Source organism: Schistocerca serialis, chromosome 1 (assembly GCF_023864345.2).
Source record: "Schistocerca serialis cubense isolate TAMUIC-IGC-003099 chromosome 1, iqSchSeri2.2, whole genome shotgun sequence".
Lineage (NCBI taxonomy): Eukaryota > Metazoa > Arthropoda > Insecta > Orthoptera > Acrididae > Schistocerca > Schistocerca serialis.
In genome coordinates, this window is record NC_064638.1 from 273,930,713 (window position 1) to 273,958,596 (window position 27,884).

At 45.0% G+C, this 27,884-nt stretch overlaps 1 protein-coding gene across 2 annotated transcripts in view; it reads left to right on the forward strand.

Annotated features, from left to right (window-relative positions):
* The window catches only part of LOC126467915 (synaptic vesicular amine transporter), an 805,596-nt gene that overhangs the window by 160,588 nt on the left and 617,124 nt on the right, over window positions 1-27,884 (forward strand). Inside the window, exon 1 of one of the 2 annotated variants that reach the window (XM_050096505.1) lies at window positions 992-1,064. The exons of the other annotated variant lie outside the window; for it this stretch is intronic. Within the exon in view, the coding sequence (XP_049952462.1) occupies window positions 1,051-1,064 (14 nt within the window). The 5' untranslated portion in view covers window positions 992-1,050. Of the gene's footprint in view, window positions 1-991; window positions 1,065-27,884 lie in introns of those variants that run through there. 2 annotated transcript variants of the gene reach the window in all.

Here is a 27,884-nt window from a genome sequence, read left to right on the forward strand (position 1 = left end):
TTCTAAGTTCTAGGTGACTGATGACCTCAGCACTTAAGTCCCATAGTGATCAAAGCCATTTGAACCATTTTCAAAATAACTGATGTGGTGACAAATCTTTATTACTGTGCATTAAACATTCGTGTTGTACTTGGCTATAGCTCAGAAGAAATGCTTCTGTTAATTATAACACATACTGAATGAAATAATGCTATTACATATATCGCATAATTTTGATATAAGTTAGCACTGAGAACTTTTATCGACATTAGTATCGTCTAACCAGTATGGGAAATCTACCTACCCCCTTCCCACCCATTACATTTTTACTGATATGTTGTAACCTACCACTCGCAAATTGTACATTTAATATTAGTGCATGCGCGGCGGGCACTGGGCCATGTGTTTGATATGGAACAACGATGGGCTCTACAGTTGAAGATACAGTGAGAGACCTCGACAGTTTCCATCTTCGCTGTGGAGGACACGAGGATTTTTTTGCCAGCTGCTCTTGGCGTATTTCTAGTGGTGTTGAAGGGATGGGATATGGGATCAGTGTGCACAAACGCGACGTCGGCGTGGTACCGCAGTGAAGAGAAGAAGGGACGAGAGGAAAGATGCTGGCAGAAGAGGGGGAGGGAGGGGTGGAGAGGGGAGGCAGCTGGCGGCCAGCCAATGGCGGCGCGCGCCCCGCCGACGTCACGGCCCGCTGCTGTCGGCTGTCGGGCGCACTTGTTACTCGCTCAATTGGGCTTGTTGGCGTCGCCATTGTTTGCAGCCGCGCTGACAGAAATGAGTCAATTGTGCGTCGCAGCTCTCAATATTCTGTTTCGTCCCACGGCGCAATACCCCTCTCTCACACAGCCACGCACGCGACGGGCAGATGTCGAATATTTCCATTCTCTTAGCGCCGGAGCGAATGCAGCCTGATTTTCGGCAGAGAATGTTCTGGCGCACGCTCACGGCGCTCTGAATTTATCTACGAGAATCGTTCGTTACCTGTACGGGAGAGTAGGCGATAACATCGCTTTGTTCGCGACTGATTGCACATTAAACAAGAGAGCAGGTGCGATGAACTGTTGCAGGTGAGTCTCTTAATTTAAGATTAACTATCGTGAAAACTGAAATACTTAAGACAGACATGTCGGCGGAGGACTGTTTTGAATCTCACTGTACTTGCCACATATCAGCAATTTGTATCGCATGATTGTGATACTGCAGGAATATCACATCATCGACAGCCAATAATCTTTCACTCTAGTATTTTATACTTGTTCCTGACCTAGTATACACACGTCTACAATAACTGCGATAAAATAGAAATATAAATTAATGTAATTAATAAATAATATAAACGTAAACCGACCTGATGAATCTGACAGAGGGTACTTTGCTTACCTCTGTCACTCCTCACTCCCCATTTTCCTGTTCCATTCGCGAACAGTTCACGACAAAACAACTTTTCGGTAATCCTCCGTGTGAGCTCGAATCTCGCTAGTTTTACTTTCATGGTCTGTTCCTGAGATACACATAGGAGGAAGCAATATAGTGCTTGACACACCTTGATGCACAACACTTCTCTTGCAGATTCTACCATTGGAGTAGGGTGGACATCTCCGTGGTGCTCTCTATCGCCATAGGCCGGCCGGTGTGGCCGTGCGGTTCTAGCCGCTTCAGTCTGGAACCGCGTGACCGTTACGGTCGCAGGTTCGAATCCTGCCTCGGGCATGGATGTGTGTGATTTCCTTAGGTTAGTTAGGTTTAAGTAGTTCTAAGTTCTAGGGGACCGATGACCACAGATGTTAAGTCCCATAGTGCTCAGAGACACTTGAACCATTTAAACCATCTCTCGCCATAAACGAACCGGTGACGAAACGCGCTGTCCTTTCTCCATTAGTTTTATCACCTCTATCTGTTAGCAGTCCCAAACTGATGACAAGACTACCGCTCGAAGGATTTTTTAAGCTACCTCCTTCGTGTGTGGATTACACACTGTGGTGACGAAAGCCATGCGTACTTCCTAATATCGTGCCGGAACTCCTTTCGCTCGGCGTAGCAGCTCGACTTGGCATGCACTCAACAAGTCATTGCAAGTCCCCTGCCTCTGTAGCCGTACATAATTGCGAAAATGTTGCCAGTGAAGGATTTTGTGCACGAATTGACCTCTCGATTATGTACCATAAATATTCGATCAGATTCAGGTCAGGCGGTGTGGATAGCTGAATCATTCGCTCGAATTATCGAGAATATTCCTCAAGCCAGTCGCGAACAATTATGGCCAGGTGACATGGCGTGTTGTCATCCATAAAAATTCCATCGTTGTTTGGGAACATGAAGTTCATGAACGGCTGCAAATGGTCACCAAGCAGCCGCATTAACCATTTACAATCACTAATCGGTTCAATTGGACCAGAGAATCCATTCCATTCCTTGTAAACATAGCCCACACTATTATGGAACCACCACCAGCTTGGTTCAAATGGTTCAAATGGCTCAAATGGCTCTAAGCACTATGGGACTTAACATCTGAGGTCATCAGTCCCCTATACTTAGAACTACTTAAACCTAAACCTAAGAACATCACACACATCCATGCTCGAGGCAGGATTCGAACCTGCGGCCGTAGCAACAGCGCGGTTCCAGACTGAAGCGCCTAGAACCGCTCAGCCACAGAGGCCGGCCCACCAGCTTGCACAGCTTGGCTTCGTGAGTTCTACGCCACACTTGAAGCCGACCATCAGCTCTTACCAACTGAAATCGGGACTCATCTGACCACACCGCGGTTTTTCAGTCGTCTGGGGTCTAACCAATGTGGTCATGAGCTCAGGAAAGGCCCGTGCCACATTGATTTCTGCAGTTATTTCACGCAGTGTGTGCTTGTCTGTTAGCACTGACGACGTAAACAAACGCCGCTGCTCTCGGTCGTTAAGTGACGACCGTCGGCCACTGTGTTCTCTGGTTCCATTCAAGCCCAACTCACCGCAAACCCTTTGACTGCCAGCATTCCGAACCGCAACAAGGCCAGCCGCTTGGTGGACTCCGATTTTCCGCTCATAAACACTACGCAAATTTCAGCCAATGTTCGTTGGCCTTCGTTGGTCTAGTGTGGATCCGCCTTTAGCACGTGTCAGAGCCACGCGCCGCTTGCCCTGTAGTAGTTGAGTCTGCGGCGCGTGAGGCGACCGCTTGCGCGTGCCTAGCGAGTGGTGTGTACTGTGTGCTGTTCACGCGGTTTCGCCACGCTGATGCGGGGCTCTACTAAGCAGGTTTAAATGGCTGTAGGTTGCGGTAGCTATACGGAGATGAAGAGGCTTGCACAGGATAGATTAGCGTGAAGAGCAGCATCGAATTAGTATTGGGAATGAAGACAGCTACAACAACAACAGCAGCATCAACATCACCTTCATATCTCTGAATTACCCTATGTGAACAAAAGTATCCCGACACATCCAAAAACATATGTTTTTCATATTGGGTGCGTTGTGCTGCGCCGGCTGCTGTGGTCCAGCGGTTCTAGGCGCTTCAGTCCGGAACCACACGGCTGCTACGGTCGCAGGTTCGAATCCTGCCTCGGGCATGGACAGCCGCGACCGACAGTACAGGTAGAAACAGGAAAAGACGGGTAAAGACAGGAAAAGACGTATCACATTTTTCAATTCCTAAATTGGATTTTTTCCTCATTATATAATCGTGAACACAAATAAATAACAATATGCAGTCAACTGATATTATTCGATTGTTAAAGAGTTTAATTATTAATTTATATCGGTCTTCTTTTATACAATAAGATATGTGAATAATTGATTCAACTGAGTTGTTAAAAAAAATTGAATAAATAACTACATCTACAAAATTCATTTATATTACTGTCAACTATACCTTCGGGAAGGAAGTAGAGTACTGGGCTAATTTGCCGCTGACGTACTTCTGAAAATGTCAGTGGAAAATGGTACCTGCATATCAGGTCTCCTTGGCGTACTAAAAGTTTACGGAGTAGAGTAGTTAGACAACCGGGGATTAAATTGTGTTCTCACCTGATCTGGTCCCACCTCATATTATTCACGCTTATAAGAAACTGTAAAATGAAAAAAAGTTATAAAAACGAATTTCATACTAATATAATAATCAAGTAAGTAGCTGTTCTATAAATGAAATGGTGTGGGCCAAATGAACTAAGACTTTTTGGAAATATAATTGTGGATATTATTTGGTATCGTTAGATAATTTGTTGATTGTGAGGGGCCCTTACATGCAGAGACGCGGGGCTCCAGGCCCGGTTGCTCTTGCCTAAATCCGGCCATGAAGTAATATATAAAGCGGGAACATTGTTACCAAAAATCTCAAAAAGTACTCGAGCGATTTACTTCAATTCTTTTACACATTACTCTAATAAACGTTTGGGTGTATTTAATATACACAGGGTGAGTCACCTAAGATTTCCTCTACAAATATTACGGAAAGGGAAAGTGCTATTGATGCGCAGTTTTCACAGACTGCATTGGTAGTCGGGGACTCGTATTGTTATCCAATCAACATATTATTATAATAATTAGAACATGTGGTTTTGTCCAAACGCACACTTTTCTAAATGGAACAATGCCTATTGACATTTACAAACTAAAACTAGGGTCAATTAGAATGTCAGTAGTGTTTGCTGCTGGGTTTTACTGACAGTCGTTTAGGAGATATCGTACTGCCACATTGACACTCGTACAATACCTATGGTAGTGCACACTAACAAGTGCAAACACTATTTATATGAATTCTGACCAGCAGCCATAAAGTGACCATCTCCGGTTGTGTTCAAAACGACTACCAGCAGCGTCAACACATGCTTCCAATCTGGTATGGATAACTGCTGTACATGTGCTAGCTTTTCGGTGGAGATGTCCAAGCAGGCTGCAGTAATACGTCGTTGCATATCATCGGGTGTAGTTGGTATGTCGTTGTAGACAGCGTATTTCAGCTTTACCGGAGAAAAAGTCTACAGGCGTAAAATCCAGGGGACGGGGCGGCCACGATTTAGAAATAATTCGTGAAAACATGCTGTAGTGCTTTGTGCGCTATAGGCTGGTCAATCATCATGTTGGTACCACAGGCTCCTCCTAGTCTGTAGAGGAACGTCTTCTAGCGTCCGTGGAAGATGGCCTGTTTGGAGGCTGCGGTACTTGTTCGCGTTCAGTGTCCCGTCTATGAAAAACAGGTCTATGAGCTGATGGTTCACTATCCCACTCCATTGACGATGATGTTCCACCTGACGAAACCGACGGGGATTGTCAACAGACCAATTGTGTATGTTTCGGTAGTTTAACTGGCCATAACTGGTAAATGTGGCTCCATCACTCAACAAGATACGTGATACATCTGAAGTATCTTGTCTTGATGCCCACGTACGGAGGTTAGCACGATTCTCATAATCGATTCCCTGTAGCTCTCGATGGAGAGAGGTGTGACAGGGATGGAACATTTGTCTATGGAGAATGCATACAACACTTCGTCGTGCGACTGCGCGGTGACAAAGGTGCGGATCAACTGCAACAGCAGCAAAAACATTAATTTCCCCTTCTGCTGTCGTCAGTTGTTTCCTTCTTTTACAATGTGTAACACTTTCAAGTAGTTCGCCCCGATAGCTGAATGGTCAGCGTGACGGGCTGCCGTCCTAAGGGGCCTGGGTTCGATTCCCGGCTGGGTCGGGGATTTTCTCCGCTCAGGGACTGGGTGTTGTGTTGCCTTCATCATCATTTCATGCCCATCCGGCGCACAGGTCGCCCAGTGTGTCGTCGAATGTAATAAGACCTGCAACAAGGCGGCCGGATCTGCCCTGTAGGGGACCTCCCGGCCAATGACGCCAAACGTTCATCTCCATTTTACTTTCACGTAACCGGTTGAAGGGGTTGATAAATAATTTACGAGGTGGTTGACGCCTATTGGAATATCTTGTTGCATACACCGTACAATAAGAACGGCATTTTTCCTAAACTCTCCATACACCATGAGAGTGTTGGCTTTTTCTGCATTGGTAAATCCCATTGTCCGCTCACGACCTACTGCTTGGACTGCCACACACTACTTGACTATCAAGTCTCAATGCCCTCAAGGAACACACAAGCACACTGTAAGCAAACATATTAACATCATGCCTAGCAACTACGTGTGTTGAATGGCACAAACAAGTCTCGGTATGGAAACTTTTCAAAAAGCGATATCTCGTAAACGACTGATTCTAGAATCCTTCAAGAAACACCATTGAGATTCTAATTTAGCCTACTTTTAGTTTGTTTGGGCATTGTCCCATTTAAAAATTGCATGTTTGTACAAAAAATACACTCTCTACAATCTTTTAATTGCCTGACAAAAAAATGGTTCAAACGGCTCTGAGCACTATGGGACTCAACATCTGAGGTCATCAGTCCCCTAGAACTTCGAACTACTTAAACCTAACTAACCTAAGGACATCACACACATCCATGCCCGAGGCAGGATTCGAACCTGCGACCGTAGCAGTCACGCGGTTCCGGACTGAAGTGCCTAGAACCGCACGGTCACCGCGGCCGGCAATTGCCTAACAATACAAGTCCCTGACTAGCAATCCATTCTGTGAAAACTGCACATCAATAGCACTTTCCATTTTCGCAATATAGGCGGTGCAAGTTTTAGTTCATTTACCCTGTGTGTAAAAACTTTGCAAACAGGAAAACTGCATTTTTGATTTATCAACGTGTGATTAGAATACTACTACAGAATATGAATTTGAACAAATAATAAAAAAGGCTCAAGGTCAGAGAGAGTGGGGAGTGAGAGATGGTGGAGGAGAGAGAGGAGGCAGTAGGAGGTGGAGTGAGAGAGGGGCAAGGAGAAGATGGACAGAGAGGGGGGGAAGCAGGAGGAGACGGATTATGGGAGGGGGAGAGATAGAGACTGATGGGAGAAGGAGATTAAAATGTATGTCCAATTCCCTTATATACTGGAAACGTGTGCATTCTCTTTTCTTTCTTTTTCATTTAACAACACTGAGTGACAGCAGCACTTGGCCGGGAACAGCTAATATTAAAATAAATGCACAAAACGACCAAGATCTGGAGCGAGTGACGCGTCAAGAAACCTACAGAACGAATTAACAAAGCTACGCGAAGGATGTAACGATGAGGGTTACGTTGTGGCGAACGAAATGGACTTCTGTATTAGAAAAAAGATGCAAGCGATGTAACTAACCACTTCTTCTTGCAAAATTAATTTACTTTGTTACCTTTTTAATTAATGTGGTCTGATACGTAAAACTCCCATTTATTATTAAATTTCTACACGGTTGTAGACGGTTACAAGTTAAAATGCTTTGACAGTATCTCAAATGGTATTACGGCAAGTTGAAAAAGAGTTAGAGAGAAGGAACAGGGTGATATATACGTGCGTGTGATGGACCCCTTGCCTCAGAAATATTCCTGTCCCTCATACCTCCTCTGTGTTAGCACAGATGACGTGTCACTGATCTCATTTGTACTTAGATTACAGTACACGCGAGGTGCCCATTTGCTCCCACCACCGTGAGTGGAATGCATAAGTTCTGATAAATGTTCACCAACCTGCAGTCTTCTACAGTTGTTGTCCCCTAGGCAGAAAACAGCACGTAGGTCGTGAATCCGTTATCTTGAGGCTTTAAGAAATTCTTAGCGAGGAACTGTTATTTTAGAAATAATTAAATTTCCCATCACTTTGTTTATACGGGATGTCACTCGCTTTTTATTAGAAGAACACGAGAAACTGCACAATTACATTCCAGTTTAGAGTCAGAAATAATTTCTATTCTTCATCAAATTAATGAATTCCATATTTTCGTAATTACTGTCACACTATTCTCAACTATATGTTTCAAATAACCGTACGTAGCTACTAAAGTCTTAACTAATCGAAAATGGCAGATAACATGTCTGCTCTACGACGTTTCCCTATCGGCTCTATTATCAAACCATAGATTACTAACAAACAATTAACACCGACCGCGACAGGCAACATGAATGTCCTCTCAAACTGTCGAACCAGTTCTAATTTTATAAACCACGGATCATAACTGACACTGACCGCTCCAGACAGCGTGTCTGTCCTCCGAAACTGCCGAACCAGCTGTGATCTAACAGCCGATCCACTTCGCCCGCCATCCACGTTAGGAGCGATCCAAAGATCACCGAAGAATTTCGCCCTCCTTTTCGTTTCGCAGTTGTTTATTATTCTGGTGCTTATTAATACTCGCGAAGTAATGGAATGATAGCATGCTATTGAGAGATGCTTTAATTTGAAATTCAAGTAAATACCCTATTTAATTTCTCGAATATTGATAATAGAAGATTGCCGTTGTGGCGCGCAACTTGCGAACGCAGCAGCCAATCGCGAGGAAGGGCCACAATTTAGGCGGTCTTTCTCGCGATACCCGTACTCAACAAACCATCTGTCATCGGTATTTCACACCACATTACGTCATCTTCCCACTGCTGCCTTCTCAGCTGCTCTGAGAAGAGATTCTTGTAGCCGAATATGATGGCTGCAAAGCGAGAAATATTACAGTATCTATCCACATTCTGACGCGAAACGTTTTTTTTTTTCACTTCATAGGTAGATTTCATTTCTTTCCCTGTCTAACATGAGAGTGTGACCGCACTGTGTAAGGGGTCCTCAATGAATAAAACATGAATTGTTTGAACGTGATTCACATATTTCGTAATGAATTAGTTGTAGGAGGTCTTGTAGTTGGCAATAAAATTCAGAATGACCGTTAAAGCTGGAATATACAGGGTGTTACAAAAAGGTACGGCCAAACTTTCAGGAAACATTCCTCACACACAAATAAAGAAAAGATGTTATGTGGACATGTGTCCGGAAACGCTTAATTTCCATGTTAGAGGTCATTTTAGTTTCGTCCACCTACGCTCAATGGAGCACGTTATCATGATTTCATAAGGGATACTCTACCTGTGCTGCTAGAACATGCGCCTTTACAAGTACGACACAACATGTTGTTCATGGGCGATGGAGCTCCTGCACATTTCAGTCGAAGTGTTCGTACGCTTCTCAACAACAGATTCGGTGACCGATGGATTGGTAGAGGCGCACCAATTCCATGGCCTCCACGCTCTCCTGACCTCAACCCTCTTAACTTTCAATTATGGGGGCATTTGAAAGCTATTGTCTACGCAACCCCGGTACCAAATGTAGAGACTCTTCATGCTCGTATTGTGGACGGCTGTGATACAATACGCCATTCTCCAGGGCTGCATCAGCGCATCAGGGATTCCATGCGACGGAGGGTGGATGCATGTATCCTCGCTAACGGAGGACATTTTGAACATTTCCTGTAACAAAGTGTTTGAAGTCACGCTGGTACGTTCTGTCGCTGTGTGTATCCATTCCATGATTAATGTGATTTGAAGAGAAGTAATAAAATGAGCTCTAACATGGAAAGTAAGCGTTTCCGGACTCATGTCCACATAACATATTTTCTTTCTTTGTGTGTGAGGAATGTTTCCTGAAAGTTTGGCCGTACCTTTTTGTAACACCCTGTATACAACAACTGGGAGTAGAATGTGTAAACAAATTGAGAGGACTGACACAACGGAACGGTTATTATTTCTGGAATTTATTCAGACTTTTGGTTGTAAGTAAGAGTGATGCCATCTATTCCTGAAGTGAATCTGTGTGACAAGTACACGCGAACAGCAGCCACGTGAATTACTACGTCGATTGAACCGCGCACAGACATGCACTCATGGGGATTTACGGAAACGGCACGAGCGTAGTAATGGGCAGGAATAAACAGAGTTGTGTGCTGCAGCGCTGCAGTTGGCCGTTGCAGTGTCAGAGTTAGAATTGGCAGTACCGTAACTCACCGCAGAACAAGGGCTTTTTAGATGAGGCTCGGCCGCCAGGTCGAAGCCGTTGCCACGTTCTGGAAACAGAAACACTCGCGCATAGCACGGCATCCATATCAACAACAGCTTTGTACGGACGGAATGGTGGCAAATGCGTTCTGTCGTGAAAATCATTACTACACCGGCTACGAGAAGCTTCTTGCAGCAAATAAGTATTTGTGCTGAACCTGCACAACAGGTCAAATTACCAGACTGGAATGAAAATTTGCAGTCAGGGTTCGTGGGATAACCTCAAGAGTGCTCCTACCCGAGACCATAACTCCAAGTGTACGTCCAGTGTGTCTAGAACACAGACAGCTAGGTTGCAGCTGCTCACTTGACCTCTTTCTAACCAACACACGGCCATCACTAGCCTGTCAGAGAGGTCACAGTTCGTAGTAATTGACGGAAAATCATTGAGTAAAACAGAAGTGATTTCTGGTGTTCCCCAAGGTAGTGTTATAGGCACTTGGCTTTTCCTTATCTATATAAACGATTTGGGAGACAATCCGAGCAGCCGTCTTCGGTTGTTTGCACATGACGCTGTCGTTTATAGACTAATAAAGTCATCAGAAGATCAAAACAAACTGAAAAACAATTTAGAAGAAATATCAAGACGGTGCGAAAGTGACAGTATATCCTAAATAACGAAAAGTGTGACGTCATCCACATGAGCGGTAAAAGGAACTCGTTAAACTTCGGATACACCATAAATCAGTCTAATCTAAAAGACGTAAATTTAAATAAATACCTAGGTATTAGAATTACGAACAACTTAAACTTGAAGGATCACATAGAAAATGGTGTGGGGAAGGCTAACCAAAGCCTGCGTTTAATTGGCAGTACACTTAGAAAAAGTAACAGACCTACTAAGGAGACTGCCTACACTACGATTATCCGTCCTCTTTTAGAATACTGCTGCGCGGTGTGGGAGCCTTACCAGATAGGACTGACGGAGTATATCGAAAATGTTCAAAGAAAGGCAGCACGTTTTGTATGATCGCGAAATATGGGAGTGTCACAGAAATGATACAGGATTTGGGCTGGACACCATTAAAAGAAAGGCGTTTTTTGTTGTGTCGGAATCTTCTCACGAAATTCCAATCTCCAGCTTTCTGCTCCGAATCCGAAAATATTTTGTTGACACCGACCTAAATAGGGAGGAACGATCACCGCGATAAAATAAGGGAAACCAAAGCTCGTACGGAAAGATACAAGTGTTGATTCTTTCCGCGCGCTGTACGAGATTGGAATAACAGAGAATTGTGAAGGTGGTTCGATGAACCCTCTGCCAGGCACTTAAATGTGATTTGCAGAGTATCCATGTAAATGTAGATGTAGATGTAGATGAAGCAGACCTGACTTCCATCAGAAAACGCAACAGACCTCCAGCCCGCCGTTCATTGTGCTGTGAAGCTCTTCCAGTTGCACTGGGTTGATCGATTTTTATATAGAATGTCGCGGGTTAAGAACACGGTTCAGAGTCGAAAAGCTGCTTCTCACTGATACTCCACGAGCATTTGTTTATTTGTTTCACTGTGGTAATGCCGTGTTAAATGATAAAAAGGAAACCAATCATATCCTTTATTACGATTTATTGTACAATGTAGGCCACAAGATAGTTGTGAATATTCTTAGTGTCCGCTATGCATGCTATTTTCTCTTAATAAGTCGATTGCCATTGGGTTTACGACAAGCTATTTTTGATACTGTGACAACTACTTGTCTTACCAGTCGGCAGTCGTTTAATGAACAAATTAAGAGCATATGGACTGTCAGACCAATTGTGTGATTGGATTGAAGAGTTCCTAGATAACAGAACGCATCATGTCATTCTCAATGGAGAGAAGTCTTCCGAAGTAAGAGTGATTTCAGGTGTGCCGCAGGGGAGTGTCGTAGGACCGTTGCTCTTCACAATATACATAAATGACCTTGTGGATGACATCGGAAGTTTACTGAGGCTTTTTGCGGATGATGCTGTGGTATATCGAGAGGTTGTAACAATGGAAAATTGTACTGAAATGCAGGAGGATCTGCAGCGAATTGACGCATGGTGTAGGGAATGGCAGTTGAATCTCAATGTAGACAAGTGTAATGTGCTGCGAATACATAGAAAGAAAGATCCGTTATCATTTAGCTACAATATAGCAGGTCAGCAACTGGAAGCAGTTAATTCCATAAATTATCTGGGAGTACGCATTAGGAGTGATTTAAAATGGAATGATCATATAAAGTTGATCGTCGGTAAAGCAGAAGCCAGACTGAGATTCATTGGAAGAATCCTAAGGAAATGCAATCCGGAAACAAAGGAAGTAGGTTACAGTACACTTGTTCGCCCACTGCTTGAATACTGCTCAGCAGTGTGGGATCCGTACCAGATAGGGTTGATTGAAGAGATAGAGAAGATCCAACAGAGAACAGCGCGCTTCGTTACAGGATCATTTAGTAATCGCGAAAGCGTTACGGAGATGATAGATAAACTCCAGTGGAAGACTCTGCAGGAGAGACGCTCAGTAGCTCGGTACGGGCTTTTGTTGAAGTTTCGAGAACATACCTTCACCGAGGAGTCAAGCAGTATATTGCTCCCTCCTACGTATATCTCGCGAAGAGACCATGAGGATAAAATCAGAGAGATTGGAGCTCACACAGAGGCATACCGACAGTCCTTCTTTCCACGAAGAATACGAGACTGGGACAGACGGAGGGAACCGATAGAGGCACTCAAGGTGCCCTCCGCCACACACCGTCAGGTGGCTTGCGGAGTATGGATGTAGATGTAGATAGATCCGTGATACTGCCTAGGCTGTAAATATGCGTACTAATGTAATTCATAGCTTGCTGTGTGACATTTTGCTTTAAATGAAGATTGGTACTCATACACACTAGGCGGCTGCAAGTCTAAAAGAATTTTATAGGATTTTATTATTTTTTTTAAAAAAATAAGAAATGACGAGCTTTGTTTCTACGGAGCTCTTGATTGTATGCCGTCTAGTGCTGCTCTTTTTAAGAAATTTACATGTTCCCTAGAAAATCTGAGATGTTAAATAGTTTTATGACTAACAAATATGTAAATATGTTTCAGTCTATTGTGATGGATATACACAAAGGTTTGATGTAATGCTACTAACAAATATATACACATGATTTAGTTATTGTGCTGGATGTACACATAGATTTGATATAACGCTAATAATTCCATCATTTGTAAGTTTAAGCGGTATTATGATTACCTGTCACCTCTAAACTTGATTTGTACACTCTTATATTACTATATGTATACTCCTTTTTATGCAGGGGACTGAAAATGGCAAAACGAATTGCCGAAACTGGCTGCTTTCGAAATAAATAAAATATCCTAAATCTGTTGGTAAAGCTTATTGAATTGAAAAATGTCGTCAGTCTCTCCAGCCTTTATTGACAGTTGATCAATTCTAATGATGCCACTGCTGCTTTATTCATCTACATCTACATCTACATCTACATTTATACTCCGCAAGCCACCAAACGATGTGTCGCGGAGGGCACTTTACGTGCCACTGTCATAACCTCCCTTTCCTGTTCCAGTCGCGTATGATTCGCGGCAAGAACGACTGCTGGAAAGCCTCCGTGCGCGCTCTAATCTCTCTAATTTTACGTTCGTGATCTCCTCGGTTGGTCTAAGTAGGGGGAAGCAATATATTCGATACCTCATCCAGAAACGCACCCTCTCGAAACCTGGGCAGCAAGCTACACCACGATGCAGTGCGCCTCTCTAGCAGAGGCTGCCACTTGAGTTTGCTATCACGCTTAACAATAACGCTGTGACGAAACGCGCCGCTCTTCTTTGGATCTTCTCTATCTCATCTGTCAAGCTACTCCCCATGTGGCTTCACGAGGCTGCGTGGATCCCATTACATAACTCGCTAAATGGTTCAAATGGCTCTGAGCACTATGGGACTTAACTTCTGAGGTCATCAGTCGCCTAGAACTTAGAACTACTTAAACCTAACCAACATAAGGACATGACACACATCCATGGCCGAGGCAGCATTCGAACCTGCGACCGTAGTGGTCACGCGGTTCCAGAGTGAAGCGCCTAGAACCGCTCGGTCACAGAGGTCGGCCATAACTCGCCACCTCAGAAAAAAATATGAGGGGTAACCAAGAATCAAACATTTTCCCTTTCGCACTGAAAGCTGTGATACTGACCAGTTTCTAAATTTTTTGTCTTCTTTATTTCGACGTGTTTACTCGTCAGGGGTTTTGTGCGGATGTCGCATGCAATCTTTCAAATTCAGTATGGTGTGTCGCAAAAGCCGACAGGCGCCGACGCCACACTCAACACAGTGCCGTCACGCTGGTTGCCAGCACAGCCCCTGCGGCAACACGGCGTTCCGGCTCCGCCATTTGCAGCGCGACCTGAGGAGGACCTTTGCGTACACGGACCAAAGCACAGAAGGCGTGTAAATAAGCAAGAGAGGTCGCTCCTGCCACGAACCTTCTGCTGTATCTGTCAATCTCACCTTGCAGCCAATCAGGAGAAAGTGCACCTTCTCCGTGCGGGTATTTAGGACCGTGTCCGCACGCGCGCCGACAGGCTATCATCATAGGCCGCATCACCTCCTACTTCCGTCTCCATGATTTCTACCTCACCATTTGTGGCCTTCTATCCACCTCACTCCTACACTCAAATACCTTGGCCTCACCCCCTACCGCCACCTCAAAAATGGTTCAAATGGCTCTGAGCACTGTGGGACTTAATATCTGTGGTCATCAGTTCCCTAGAACTTAGAACTACTTAAACCTAACTAACCTAAGGATATCACACACATTCATGCCCGAGGCAGTATTCGAACCTGCGACCGTAGCAGTCGCGCGGTTCCGGACTGAGCGCCTAGAACAGCGAGACAACCGCGGCCGGCACTGCCGCCTCACCTGGTCTCCCCATCTCCTTACAATCCAACACAAAGCTCACAACAGACTACACCACCAGAAGCTCCTGTCCGGTCAGACGTGGGGTCTGCATCCTTCCACCATCCTTCACACCTACAAATCCTTGATCCGCCCCATCCTCTGTTATGCCAGCGTGGCTTGGATTTCCGCCCCTCCCCAGTTCTATAAAGCCCTCCAAATCCTCGAACGCCATGCTCTCCGTCTCGCCTTCCGCATCCGCCTTCCGTCCCCCACGCGCATCCTCTACGATCTCATCCCCTTCCCCCAACTTCTCCTTTTCCTTGATCACTTCTGCACAGTATATATATTTTCAGCCGCATTGATCCCCCTCACCCCCTGGTGTCTTCCTTCCCCTTCACCCCCAACCCATTACCGCGCCTTTACCGTTGTGTCCCACTCTCTCTCCATCTCCACACCCTCCACATTCTTTCCCAACGCAATTTCCACCATCTACCCCTCCCAGATGACGAGTTTCGCCCTGACATCTACCCTTGCTACCAACTCCAACCCCATCTTCCTCCTGCCTCCTCCTCAGGGCTCCCTCTCCTCCTCCTTCCTCCCCCTTAGGGGCTTCCCCCTCCTACTCCCCCTCCCTCACTTGTGCTCCCATTCAGTGTCTCTGCACTCCCTCCTGCCTTGTCTTCCCTCTTCATCTCATGCCTCACCAGTCTCCTCCCTGTTGGTGTACCCGCTGATGCCACTACTCTTTTCATCCCGCCCCCTCCCCTGCTGCACCTTGCTCTCCCCTCCTTTTCTATCATCTCTGGCCTGTCCCTCGGCAGGTCCCACATGGCAGTTTTATTCTTCATTGTGTGTGCTCCAAGTGGATTTAAAGTGTGTTGTTCTGGAGTGTTTTTAATATTGTGGCGTGTGCGTGTGCCTTCAGTATCTTCTTTGTGTTTTAAGAATCGCTGTGTTTTTTAACTTTATGTCGACTTTTTTAATTGTCCCCCGCCGCGCGGAATTAGCCGAGCAGTCTATGGCGCTGCAGTCATGGACTGTGCGGCTGGTCCCAGGGGAGGTTCGAGTCCTCCCTCGGGCATGGGTGTGTGTGTTTGTCCTTAGGATACTTTAGGGTCAAAAATGAGCACTATGGGACTTAACTACTGTGGTCATCAGTCCCCTAGAACTTAGAACTACTTAAACCTAACTAACCTAAGGACATCACACACATCCATGCCCGAGGCAGGATTCGAACCTGCGACCGTAGCAGTCGCGCGGTTCCGGACTGCGCGACTAGAACCGCTAGACCACCGCGGCCGGCGGATACTTTAGGTTAAGTAATGTATAAGCTTAGGGACTGATAAATTTAGCAGTTATGTCCCATAAGACTTCACACACATTTGAACAATTGCCCCCCATGAACGTCTCCATGTCAGTGTATTTTTACCTCCATTATCTTCCCTTATTCTGTTTTATGTCCCCCCTTTTTTTCGCCTTATATGTAACATTTTATTCTTGCATTAGTTGTCATGTCGCTCGGCTGAAGAGCGGCGGACTGTGCCGCTGACAGCCCTCCCCTTCCCCATGTGGGGCGGGGGAATGAAATCACAATAAAAAAAAACGACCATGCTGAGCACGGCAGCCAAGACGTAGCCAGCCAAGGGACCTCGGCAACGTGCTCGCTGGCCTGCTGGTATTCTGTCAGACTCATTTGGCAAGACTGTAGAAACTGTGAACTCGTACAGATCGTAACTTACGTGTTAGTCTGTTACAATGTTCTCACCTCAAGGAGAGCGGGAACTTAAACAACTGGTAGTCAAACTGACTGTAGCAGCTTTCATTGTGTTGTTTCCTCAACCAAGACTTGTATTGTGTTTTAATTGTGAACTTATTTTCGTGCTAGGAACTAGTTATAAAGATTGTTACTTGTTTGCGACAGGCAACGAAGACCATTCGTGTTGAGCTCACTATGTTCTTAAATATAGAGGATGAACTGTACGCTCCTGTGTTTCTTGAGGAAGTGTTCAAAGTCCAGGATACTTCACAATGGACGAGAACTTCACTCAGTTTTATGTTAAATAGGGTTGCCAGTTGTCTGACCAAAGACACTGATCTACCATGCCGGCTCCATTCGAGTAAAGAAACGACCGTAGGTGCCTAGTATTATTTGTTAGGTCTCCTATTAAAGCGCCACCTGACGACAGTGACAACGGATCGGAGTGGACTCCGTCAGCCGCGGCAAGGGCATAAGCTGAGGTGTGAAAACGAGATCTTGTTCTCTTTTTCTGTTTATCCTTGTTTGTTTCCTTTATATTTACTCTGGGGTTTCAGTTCGGGTCTGTTCTTCACTTGTGATGAGGACAGATTTCCGATTTTAGGCCCTCTGCTTTTCGCTTTCTTGTGTCAATTGACGATAGTTTTGCCGTAGAGTGTGTTTGCTTGTGTGATCGCGCCTTTGCGGCACTGACGTTAGCACTTCCGTAGAATTACTTGCCTGGGTTTCTTTTACTGGAACACTGTCTTCATTCGTGTTACTGCGCATGAAGATCAGGACTGGAGTTTCGTCTCTTGTGGGTAAAAGAGAAGGAGCAAAATTCTCCGCGGAATAAACTTTAAGAATCTACAGGGATGTGCAGAGGGAACCAAACAAATGTTTAATTGCATATAGCTTCGAAATTAACTGACAAAAACGACTCATTTTCAGTGACAGTTACGACTACGAAAATACAACTAGGTTCGTAGATTTAGGACTTTGCTACAACTTAACTGTTCCGCTGCTACGGACGCCTCTCACAAAGCAATAGAACGCAAAAGGATAAGGAAAGAAAAAAACAGACTGATGATTCACTTAAATAATCCCACGCATCTTTTAATCGCACAGAATTGGCTTTTTGTTCTCCGGCAAAATCATACAAGAACGTTTGACAAATGCGCGGAAGTATATACACTGAAGAGCCAAAGAAATAAGCACACCTGCTAATATCGCGTAGGACCCCGGCGAGAACGCAGAAGTGCCGCAACATGACGTGGCATGGGCTCGACTAATGTCTGAAGTCGTGCTGGAGGAAATTGACACTGTGAATCCAGCAGGGCTGTCCATAAATCCGTAAGAGCACGAGGGGATAGAGATCTCTCCTGAACAGCACGTTGCGAGGCATCCCAGATATGCTCAATAACGTTCATGTCTGGGGAGTTTCATGGGCAGAAGGAGTGTTTAAACTCAGATGAGTGTTCCTGGAGCCACTCTGCAGCAATTCTGTACGTGTAGGGTGTCGCATTGCCCAAGTCCGTCGGAATGCACAATGGACAGACGGGATGCTTACGTACGTGTCGCCAGTCAGAGTCGTATCTAGACGTTTTAGGTGTCCCAAATCACTCCAACTCCACATACCCCACAGCATTTCAGAACCTCCACCTGCTTGAACAGTCCGCTGCTGACATGAAGTGTCCAGGGGTCATGAGGTTGTCTCCATACTCGTATATGTCCATCTACTCGATACAATTTGAAATGAGACTCGTCCGACCAGGCAACATGTTTCTAGTCATCAACAGTCCAATGTCGGTGTTGACGGGCCCATGCGAGGCGTAAAGCGTTGTGTCGTGCAGTCATCAAGGGTACACGAGTGGCCCTTCGGCTCCGAAAGCCAATATCGATCATGTTTCGTTGAATGATTCGCACACTGACACTTGTTAATGGCCTAGCATTGAAATCGGAGCCGTTTGCGGAAGTGTTGCACTTCTGTCATGTTGAACGATTCTCTTCAGTCGTCGTTCTTGTAGGATCTTTTTCCGGCCGCAGCGATGTTTGATATTTTACCAGATTCTTGATATTCACAGCACACTCGTGTGGTCGTACGGGAAAATCCCCACTTCGCCGCTGCCTCGGAGATTCTGTGTCCCATCGCTCGTGCGCCGACTATAGCACCACGTTCAAATTCACTCGGATCTTGATAACCTTTCATGTAGCAGCAGTAACTAATCTGACAACTGCGCCAGACACTTGTTGTCTTATGTACGCGTTGCCGACCGCAGCGCCATATTCTGCCTGTTTACATATCTCTGTATTTAAATACGCATGCCTATACCGGTTTCTTTGGCACTTCTGTGTGCAATTAAGAGACACGGTGCTACACATTTACGCTGTACCGTGCTTTCAAACCGGCGCCGCCATGTTAGACGTTCCAAAACAATAACTGACTACTGTTTACGGTTGCTTCGTGTTCTTACTTTCTGTAACGTACAGCTGCCTTAAATAGTAAATATACAGTGATTTAGTGAATAACACGGTGTCAGAAAGACATTTTCAGGCGTTTTTCAGGCCTTAAATGCAAATCTGATCAAGTAATACGACGCATTTGGCCTCGTTGATGTTAGTTTCTTTTTGTCAGATGTTTAGAATAACAAAGAAGAAAAGTAACCTGAGAACATATTTTGCTATTTCTGGACGGTTTCGAGTCTTTCCTTCTTACAGCATTTACCAGAGAGCCTTTTGAGTTGGACCAACAGAAAATCCAAAGTCAAATGTCAAAAACAGAACCACTACAGTAACAATAAACATCGCTACCAAAATTCGTATATATGAATGAAAATATCGCTTGAACATCTCCATTATCGAATGAAATGTTATCCCCTAACAGTTTAGGCTACAATCAGAACGATCAGTACACATGTAAATGACGCAAACTGACATTTCTATCAAAAGACCTCCACCAGAAAGTACTGTGTTGGTGCATAAGTTGATTACATTTTTCCGTAAATTTAAGAAACGAAACAGATATACATAACAGAGACTTCAGTGAACATTAATATGTTCTCCTTCACAATTTGAAACAGCCTGCAAAAGCTGGGGTAACTTTTCGATATTATGACTGTGGAAAACACGCGATTTTGAGGTGAAGAACTGGTCGAATCATGTTCGGAGTGTATTTTCACCAGGAAAGGAAGTTCCTCGAAGGTTGTTCGTTAGAGAGTGGAAAAGGTGAAAATCTGAGGACACCTGATTAGTTGAATAAGTTAGGTGCGAAACGAATTCCCAACCGAACTACTGTAGAGTGGCTATTGTCAGTCTAGCAGAATGCGTGCAGGTGTTATCGTGCAGGAGAATCACTTCACGCAGACTTCCTAGTCATTGTTCTTGAATTGCCTCTGCAAGATGTCTCCGTTATTGACGATAATTGTCAGCAGTGAAGGTAACACCTCAAGGAAGCAATTTGTAGTAGTATACCAAACCGTCAGTGTTCCATCAGATGCATAACTTTATCTTTTGTGGATGCGGCAAGGTCTTTGTCCAGGGAGTTGTTGCTTTGTTTAAGCTCAACCACTCCTTTCTTTTCCTTATGATAGCATAAAGGCACCATTTCTCGTCACCACTAATGATACGGGATGGGAGTGGTCGGTGTTTTTCACGAGGCAATTGATGGCGAGCTGGCAAAGATACAAATATAGCCACGCAGTGATTTTTGTGATTTTGGCTTAGAGCATGCGGTACCCATACATCCGATTCTTGACCTCCTCCAATGCATGCAAATGTCGCACGATAGTAGAATAATAGGAATTCATCGCATCTGACAGTTCTCGAGTACACTGACATAGGTAATCGTGGTTCAATGCGTATAAACGATCTTCATGAGACCCCGGTCCGCCCCCGGTAGCTGAGTGGTCAGCGCTACAGAAAGTCAATCCTAAGGTCCCGGGTTCGATTCCCGAAGATTTTATCCGCTCCGGAGGTGGGTGTTGTGTTGTCCTAATAATCATCATTTCATCCCATCGACGCCCAAGTCGCCGAAGTGGCGTCAAATAGAAAGACTTGCACCCGGCGAACGGTCTACCCGACGGGAGGCCCTAGTCACACGACATCAAACCCCGAAGATCTTTCTGCACGTGGAGAGCCACTAACTTCAAAACGATCCTCCTTAAAACGGGAAAACCATTTTCTTGCCGTTCTGTGTCAAATGACATTATCCTCATATATGGCGCAAATGTTTCTGGCCGCCTCCGCTGCCGTCAACTCTCCATTGAACTCATACAGAAGAATACTCCGAAAAGGTTGCTATTTCTCACCTTGGCACTCCATTTTATACCGTCCATAGCTCCACTCACTATCTTCAAATGACAAAATTACAGTATGTAGACTCAAATAACAACAGTGAACTGCAAACAAAAAATTACAATTGATAGCTAAAAGTACAGAAACCAGAATACCAACATGCAAGAGAAAAGAAAATTACGAACTTAAGCACCAACCTAATAACATTTGGTGACGAGGCGGACGTCAGCTTCAAGTCTGTGGCGTATGACGGCTACCGTTATTATACCTCCACGGGTAAAGGAAAGATAGCGAGAAGCACTTAACCTACGAGATACGGTTCAAATGGCTCTGAGCGCTATGGGACTTAACATCTGAGGTCGTCAGTCCCATAGAACTTAGAACTACTTAAACCTAACTAATCTAATGAAATCACACACATCCACGCCCGAGGCAGGATTCGAACCTGCGACCATAGCGGTCGCGCGGTTCCAGACTGAAGCGCCTAGAACCGCTCGGCCACACCGGCCGGCACGAGATACGGCCAAGATCACAAAAAATGAATTTCAGTCAGCTCACATGGACGCATCGATAATCTTACGATGCACAAGTACAAAATGCATCACTGTCACAACTATACAAAACAGAAATAACTTCGGAAGAGTCTTTGAAAACTTTCTGTGTTAACTGCAGTAGGCCCGACGCATTGATAAATCGGTCATTCCACAATGAATACAACGCAACGATGGACTATGACAATGTCCCGTTATGTTTTGGTTTCTGCAGACAACCACCAGTCGTTGCTGTGCCTGTTACACCTCTATTCCACGTCTCTGCTGCATTCACATCTTTCCGAAGTGCTGTATTCCCGCGGGACGCGAAGCTGTGTGGCGGGTCAGACGCCCTTAGCAGTCGACACAAGATAATTAGTTTCAAAATGGTAGTTACAAGGACATTTTAAGTTTTTGTCGTTCTTCTCCCATCATTCAAAAATAATTTTGTATTCATTATCCTAACTTTAGATTTGAAGTTAATATTTTAACAGGGAATAAGAAAAATTTATAAATGGACCTTTACATACTTTTGCTGCCTTCTGTACTGTTGTTGTGTAGCAGAAGCTACTCTTGAGTATGAAACTTCCTGGCAGATTAAAACTGTGTGCCAGACCGAGACTCGAACTCGGGACCTTTGCCTTTCTCGGGCAAGTGCCCTATCATCTGAGCTACCCAAGCACGACTCACGTCCCGTCCTCACAGCTTTACTTCTGCCAGTGTCTCGTCTCCTACCTTCGAAACTTCACAGAAGCTCTCCTGCGAACCTTGCAGAACTAGCACTCCTGAATGAAAGGATATTGCGGAGACATGGCTTAGTCACAGCCTGGGGGGACGTTTCCAGAATGAGATTTTCACTCTACAGCGAGTGTGCGTTGATATGTAACTTCCTGGCAGATTAATACTGTGTGCCGCACCGAGACTCAAACTCGGGACCTTTGCCTTTCTCGGGAAAGTGCTCTACCATCTGAGCTACCCAAGCACGAATCACGCCCCGTCCTCACAGCTTTACTTCTGCCAGTGTCTCGTCTCCTACCTTCCAAACTTCACAGAAGCTGTCCTGTGAACCTTGCAGAACTATCACTCCTGGAAGAAAGGATATTGCGGAGACATGGCTTAGCCACAGCCTGGTGGATGTTTCCAGAATGAGATTTTCACTCTACAGCGGTGTGTGCGCTGATATGAAACTTCCTGGTAGATTAAAACTGTGAGCCGGACCGAGACTCGAACTCGGGACCTCTGCCTTTCGCGGCAACTGTGCTTGGATAGCTCAGATGGTAGAGCCCGCGAAAGGCAAAGGTCCCAAGTTGAAGTCTCGGTCCGGCACACAGTTTTAATCTGCCAGGAAGTTTCATATCAGCGCACATTCTGCTGCAGAGTGAAAATCTCATTCTGGATACTCTTGAGTAAACCGCCGCAACAGTGAGTATCGTTTCCCGAAATCTCATTAGAAAACAAGTGTATCCTTAGATTTCACTGCATCGCAGACAGGCAACTGCTACCGCGTGACTAAGGGATCACTATCGAGTAGATTTAATGGGGAGATCTACCGAAAACAGAAACACTTCTTTACAGCTGCAGTTAGTAGAGATCTGAACATTCACAATTTTATAAAAAGCCATAACTAAAATTCTAATTTTGTTATGAAATAGAAAATTTTATTGAAGAAACCTGAGACGGTTATAGGATCACTAAACTAAAATCATTAATTTGTCCTTAAAATTCTATTGTTTAGAAAATTTTGTAACTGCACAAGCAAAATTAATTATTTTTTGCTATCATGCATTCCTATAAATCAGAATTTAATTAAAAGATATTATATTTTATTCGCTTCAACTATACAACTATGTGTTCAGAACACTGCTGAAAATTTCATAGCATTAGCACATAAACTTTTTAATAAAAGACTTCCAATAATGCAAAAAATGCAAACCGAGAATTGCAGTTTAAAAATTTAGTTGATACTAGAATCGCGCTCTACCAAAACTACGGTTCGGTAGTTTTGGTACATTATATGAATCATGTAGTAAATGGTAGGACCACCGATTGTATTGACAGAATTGGTAGTGAAAGAAACGAATGTGTAAGAGACAAAATGGGAGCCGACGACATTTCTTTTTTTTCTTTTTGTTTGTATGATTATTTATTTTGCACATAATTAGATTCGCACATCATTCAGTGTTAGACCATTGTTTATTTAATATCATTACAGAATATAGATTGCATTTTATACGTAATAAAAATTAACTGATAGCGTAACATCTGCCCTTTTGTGTAACCAATGCAATTACTTTTGGTGCAATAACAGTTTACATGTACAAACAAAAAGAATATTCATAATTATTTAGGTCCAAGGTAAGATGATGGGCAGCGTCAGTGGTAAATTTTTAATCAGTTTAATGCAGATCGATATCAGCTACTGTATTCAACTCATGATGACTTAGCGCAAATAAAATCGCACATTGCTCCACTTTGGCATCACATATAACTATGAAACTGATGGAAACAGACCAGAAGTATGTTATTTTGTACTCAATAGAACGTTCTTCATCACAAAGGGGAGAGATTTCTGTCATTGTTGATAAATGCGAAAGTTGTTTATGTATAACAGTAATTTGTTTTACGTAAGTTCGACGAAGTATTGGAACGATGTCTGGTATAAGTTTCTTTTGCGTTTTTTTTTTAAATTTTACCTATTTGTTGAGGAAATTGTGTTTTTTAGCGCCATGTGATAAATCTTCTTAAATTACGTGGTACGTGTGTCAGTTTCCGTCCTAATAAAAATGCTTTATAGCCAATGCCACTTTCCCGCCAAAAGCAGTCAACCTGCTTACTAATTATGGAATGTCTCTAACCTGTCACGACAATCTTCAGACGATAAAGAAATATGCTACCTTACGAAATCCGGCCATGAACTTGCTGCAGTCTGAAACCCGGTTACTGGTACTATAACTAAATTCGAATCGTTAGCAACGCGACCGGTTGCAGTAACTTGCCGAGTTATCGTATAACGAACAGAGATGCTAGGAGGCCACTAAGGGGCTCACAGGAGTTGCGATGGAGCAGAGTTGCTAGCGCTACGGAAGAGCGACGATGCGAGCGCTTAACCGCAGAACAACGTAATTTGCAAAGTTGGCAGACGGCGGGCAATTGATCGGCGGCAGTTCCGCTGATCGCGGAGTGAGCTGGGGCTAATGATGGGCCGCGGCTGGAACTGGACTTGGCAGTTGGAGGAGGCTGGAGCCGAGCAGCGTCCGCCGCGGAAGCAGCCGCAGGAAGGACGTCGTTAGCGGCAGCCAGCAACAGGTGGACGGGACCGCTGCACCCACCACCTGGCGAGCGAAGGCGGGCCGGCGCCCACTAGCTAACTCCTCATCTGCATGCCGTCTGCTCCTACAAAGTCCCTATCTTCAGAGCAGATAGACACCACAGCGCAGTGCGAGCCTGTGGCGCAGGCTGTTCCAGCTCGTGGGCTCCGCTGTGAGCCGCGGAGCGCTCCCTGCTCCAGGGAGCCGCGTCGCTCGCTGTGACCAGTCAAGTGGGCCGGCACGCCAGCACGTGGCACGGCTGGCTGAGGCAGGCGGCAAGGCAAGGGTTTTAATGTGCCAGCTGCGTCTTACAAGATCGAAAACCTCACACTCTTAGCTGCTAAGACGTGGTGACGTGCTACACCAGGAAATACGATCTTCAGGAAATAGATAAGAAACAAATGTTTTACAAGAAATTGCATACTAAATTTATTGAGCCTCTGTAGTTTGAAATTTTCTTTTCATTGTAAGATCGGAAATATCAGGCGTCAAAGTGTTCGCAGCGTTAATGCAGAGGATGGCCTTCATTGTTGCATCCTGAAGAAGCGATCGTTCCTTACTTTATAACTGTTTTCATTGCTCAGAAAAGCTGCTCACATCAAAACGTAAATCCAAACATGCACATGATCTGAGCGGCATTGTTGTGAAGTTTGGGAAATGTTTTTTCTGTAATGAACACTACCATCGTGACAAATACAACGTGATGTAGTACCTCTCTTTCAACAAAGTTGAATTTTCCAAATCAATAATCTCCAATTGAAGCGACGATGACAAGTCGTCGGTGGAAACTGAAAAAGGATTGCTGAATACCTTAAGTTCCATTTCCAAACTAGTGAGGTCTCGGAATCGTGTTTCAAACGACGTAATGAGCTGCTTTAACTTTGCTTCGTAATCGCCGAAAGTAGTACCATCAGGTAGTTTTAAAGAAGCAAGATGATTGAAGAACGTTAGATGTCCATTACTCATCTGTCTCTCAAATAAACGTAACTTTTCCATGAACACTTTGATCTGGTCGAGCATGTCAACGATTAGCTGCCCTTTGCCCTGCAATGACAGATTTAAATTATTCAGATGCATAGTTATGTCAGCTAGGAACGCCAGGTCTGATATCCATTTTATATCTTTCAGACAACGCATTTCTTCCCCTTTCATTTCGAGAAAATGGGTATTTCCTCACTAATGGCAAAAAAAAAAACATCAAGAACTTTTCCCCGGCTCAGCCAACGAACTGTACTGTGGTAAGATATATCCCCATACTCCGCTTCCACATCTTTCAGGAATCCTTTGACGACGCACAAAATTCACACAGTTCACGACATCTTTCATTACGCCACCTAACTCTACTGTTTCAGCACACAGTGCCTCTTGGTGCATTACAGAACACGAACTATGTTGCATGTTTTGATACCCTCCGTATTACGAATCCGTTTTTAAACATACGTCTAATGGTATGTCGTTCTTAAGCCTGGCTACCAGGTCTCTGCGTGCAACGCCTTCTACCTGACTGTATTTAATTCTGTATATTGTACCTCCTCGCAGAATTAAATACTTTATGACATACAAAACACTGCGGTCGACCACCCCTCTCAATGAATAGAAAGGTATCCTCCAATAGAGGTACAGAGCTCCCACGGCTAGTCATAGCTGTCATTGAGCACGGATTATTACGGCTGCATGCGGCCAGGGGGCAGTGAGTTCGCTTTCCCTCTCCACGCGGGCTCCGAGCTGCCGCAGTGAGCGCTCCCGAGCGCTCCGGCTCCCTAGAGCTCGGTTGGAACAGCCGCTGTGGCGTGTTCGCCGTGCCTGCGGCATCGTTTCTGCTTCGGGGAACAACAGAACTGCAGCTACACGAGTACCAACCAGTCGGTGTCAAATGGGATCCGCATCGTGTAGTGGCTGCGAGCTTCCTCGCCACGAAGTGGGGCAGATGTGCGCAAGTGCTGCCACTTGGCAGGTGGGCTACCGCGACCTGTTCAGGGATGGCGGGGCGAACGGTTTCGCTACAAGAATAGCTGCCGCTACCCAGACGAGCTCAGGTGCTGATCTGGTCCAAAATCGTTGGGGCGTATCGAACTACTTCTGGGGGGCGTTATTGGTGTTATGGGGCTGTGTCCATTAGACATCAAGATTCGGAAACAGGTAGCATGGTACTGGATAACCAAAGGGAAGATTGAAAAGACCAGGGAAACCTGGGGGTACAGGTACGTGACAAGTTTGTTATTAGAAGAAGCGGGCAGGAATCATGGGAAAATGAAGAAACAGGGAGAAGGTTATTTCAACTGCCGCCTAATATTAAGGAAAGATTAGAGATGGGTTACTTAGAGCCAAGTAGCACTTTCTTACAGGGCATGAACCATATCTGGCGCACCTATGTCGATTTGGAAAACGGGCTACACCAGCGTGTGACTATGGCGCTCAAGACGGCACACCTGAACACATCGTCTATGAATGTCCAATATACACTACTGGCCATTAAAATTGCTTTACCACGAACACGACGTGCTACAGACGCGAAATTAACCGACAGGAAGAAGATGCTGTGATATGCAAACGATTAGCTTTTTACAGCATTCACACAAGGTTGACGCCGGTGGCGACACCTACAACGTGCTGACATGAGGAAAGTTTCCAACCCATTTCTCATACACAAACAGCAGTTGACCGGCGCTGCCTAGTGAAACGTTGTTGTTATACCTCGTGTAAGGAGGAGAAATGCGTACCATCACGTTTCCGACTTTGATAAAGGTCGGATTGTAGCCTATCGCGATTGCGGTTTATCGTATCACGACATTGCTGCTCGCGTTGGTCGAGATCCTATGACTGTTCGCAGAATATGGAATCGGTGGGTTCAAGAGGATAATACGGAACGCCGTGCTGGATCCCAACGGCCTCGTATCACTAGCAGTCGAGATGACAGGCATCTTATCCGCATGGCTGTAACGAATCGTGCAGCCACGTCTCGATCCCTGAATCAACAAACGGGGACGTTTGCAAGACAACAACCATCAGCACGAACAGTTCTACGACGTTTGCAGCAGCATGGACTATCAGCTCGGAGACCATGGCTGCGGTTACCCTTGACGCTGCATCACAGACAGGAGCGCCTGCGTTGGTGTACTCAACGACGAATCTGGGTGCACGAATGGCAAAACGTAAATTTTTTCGGATGAATCCAGGTTCTGTTTACAACATCATGATGGTCGCATCCGTGTTTGGCGACATCGCGGTGAGCGCACATTGGAAGTGTGTA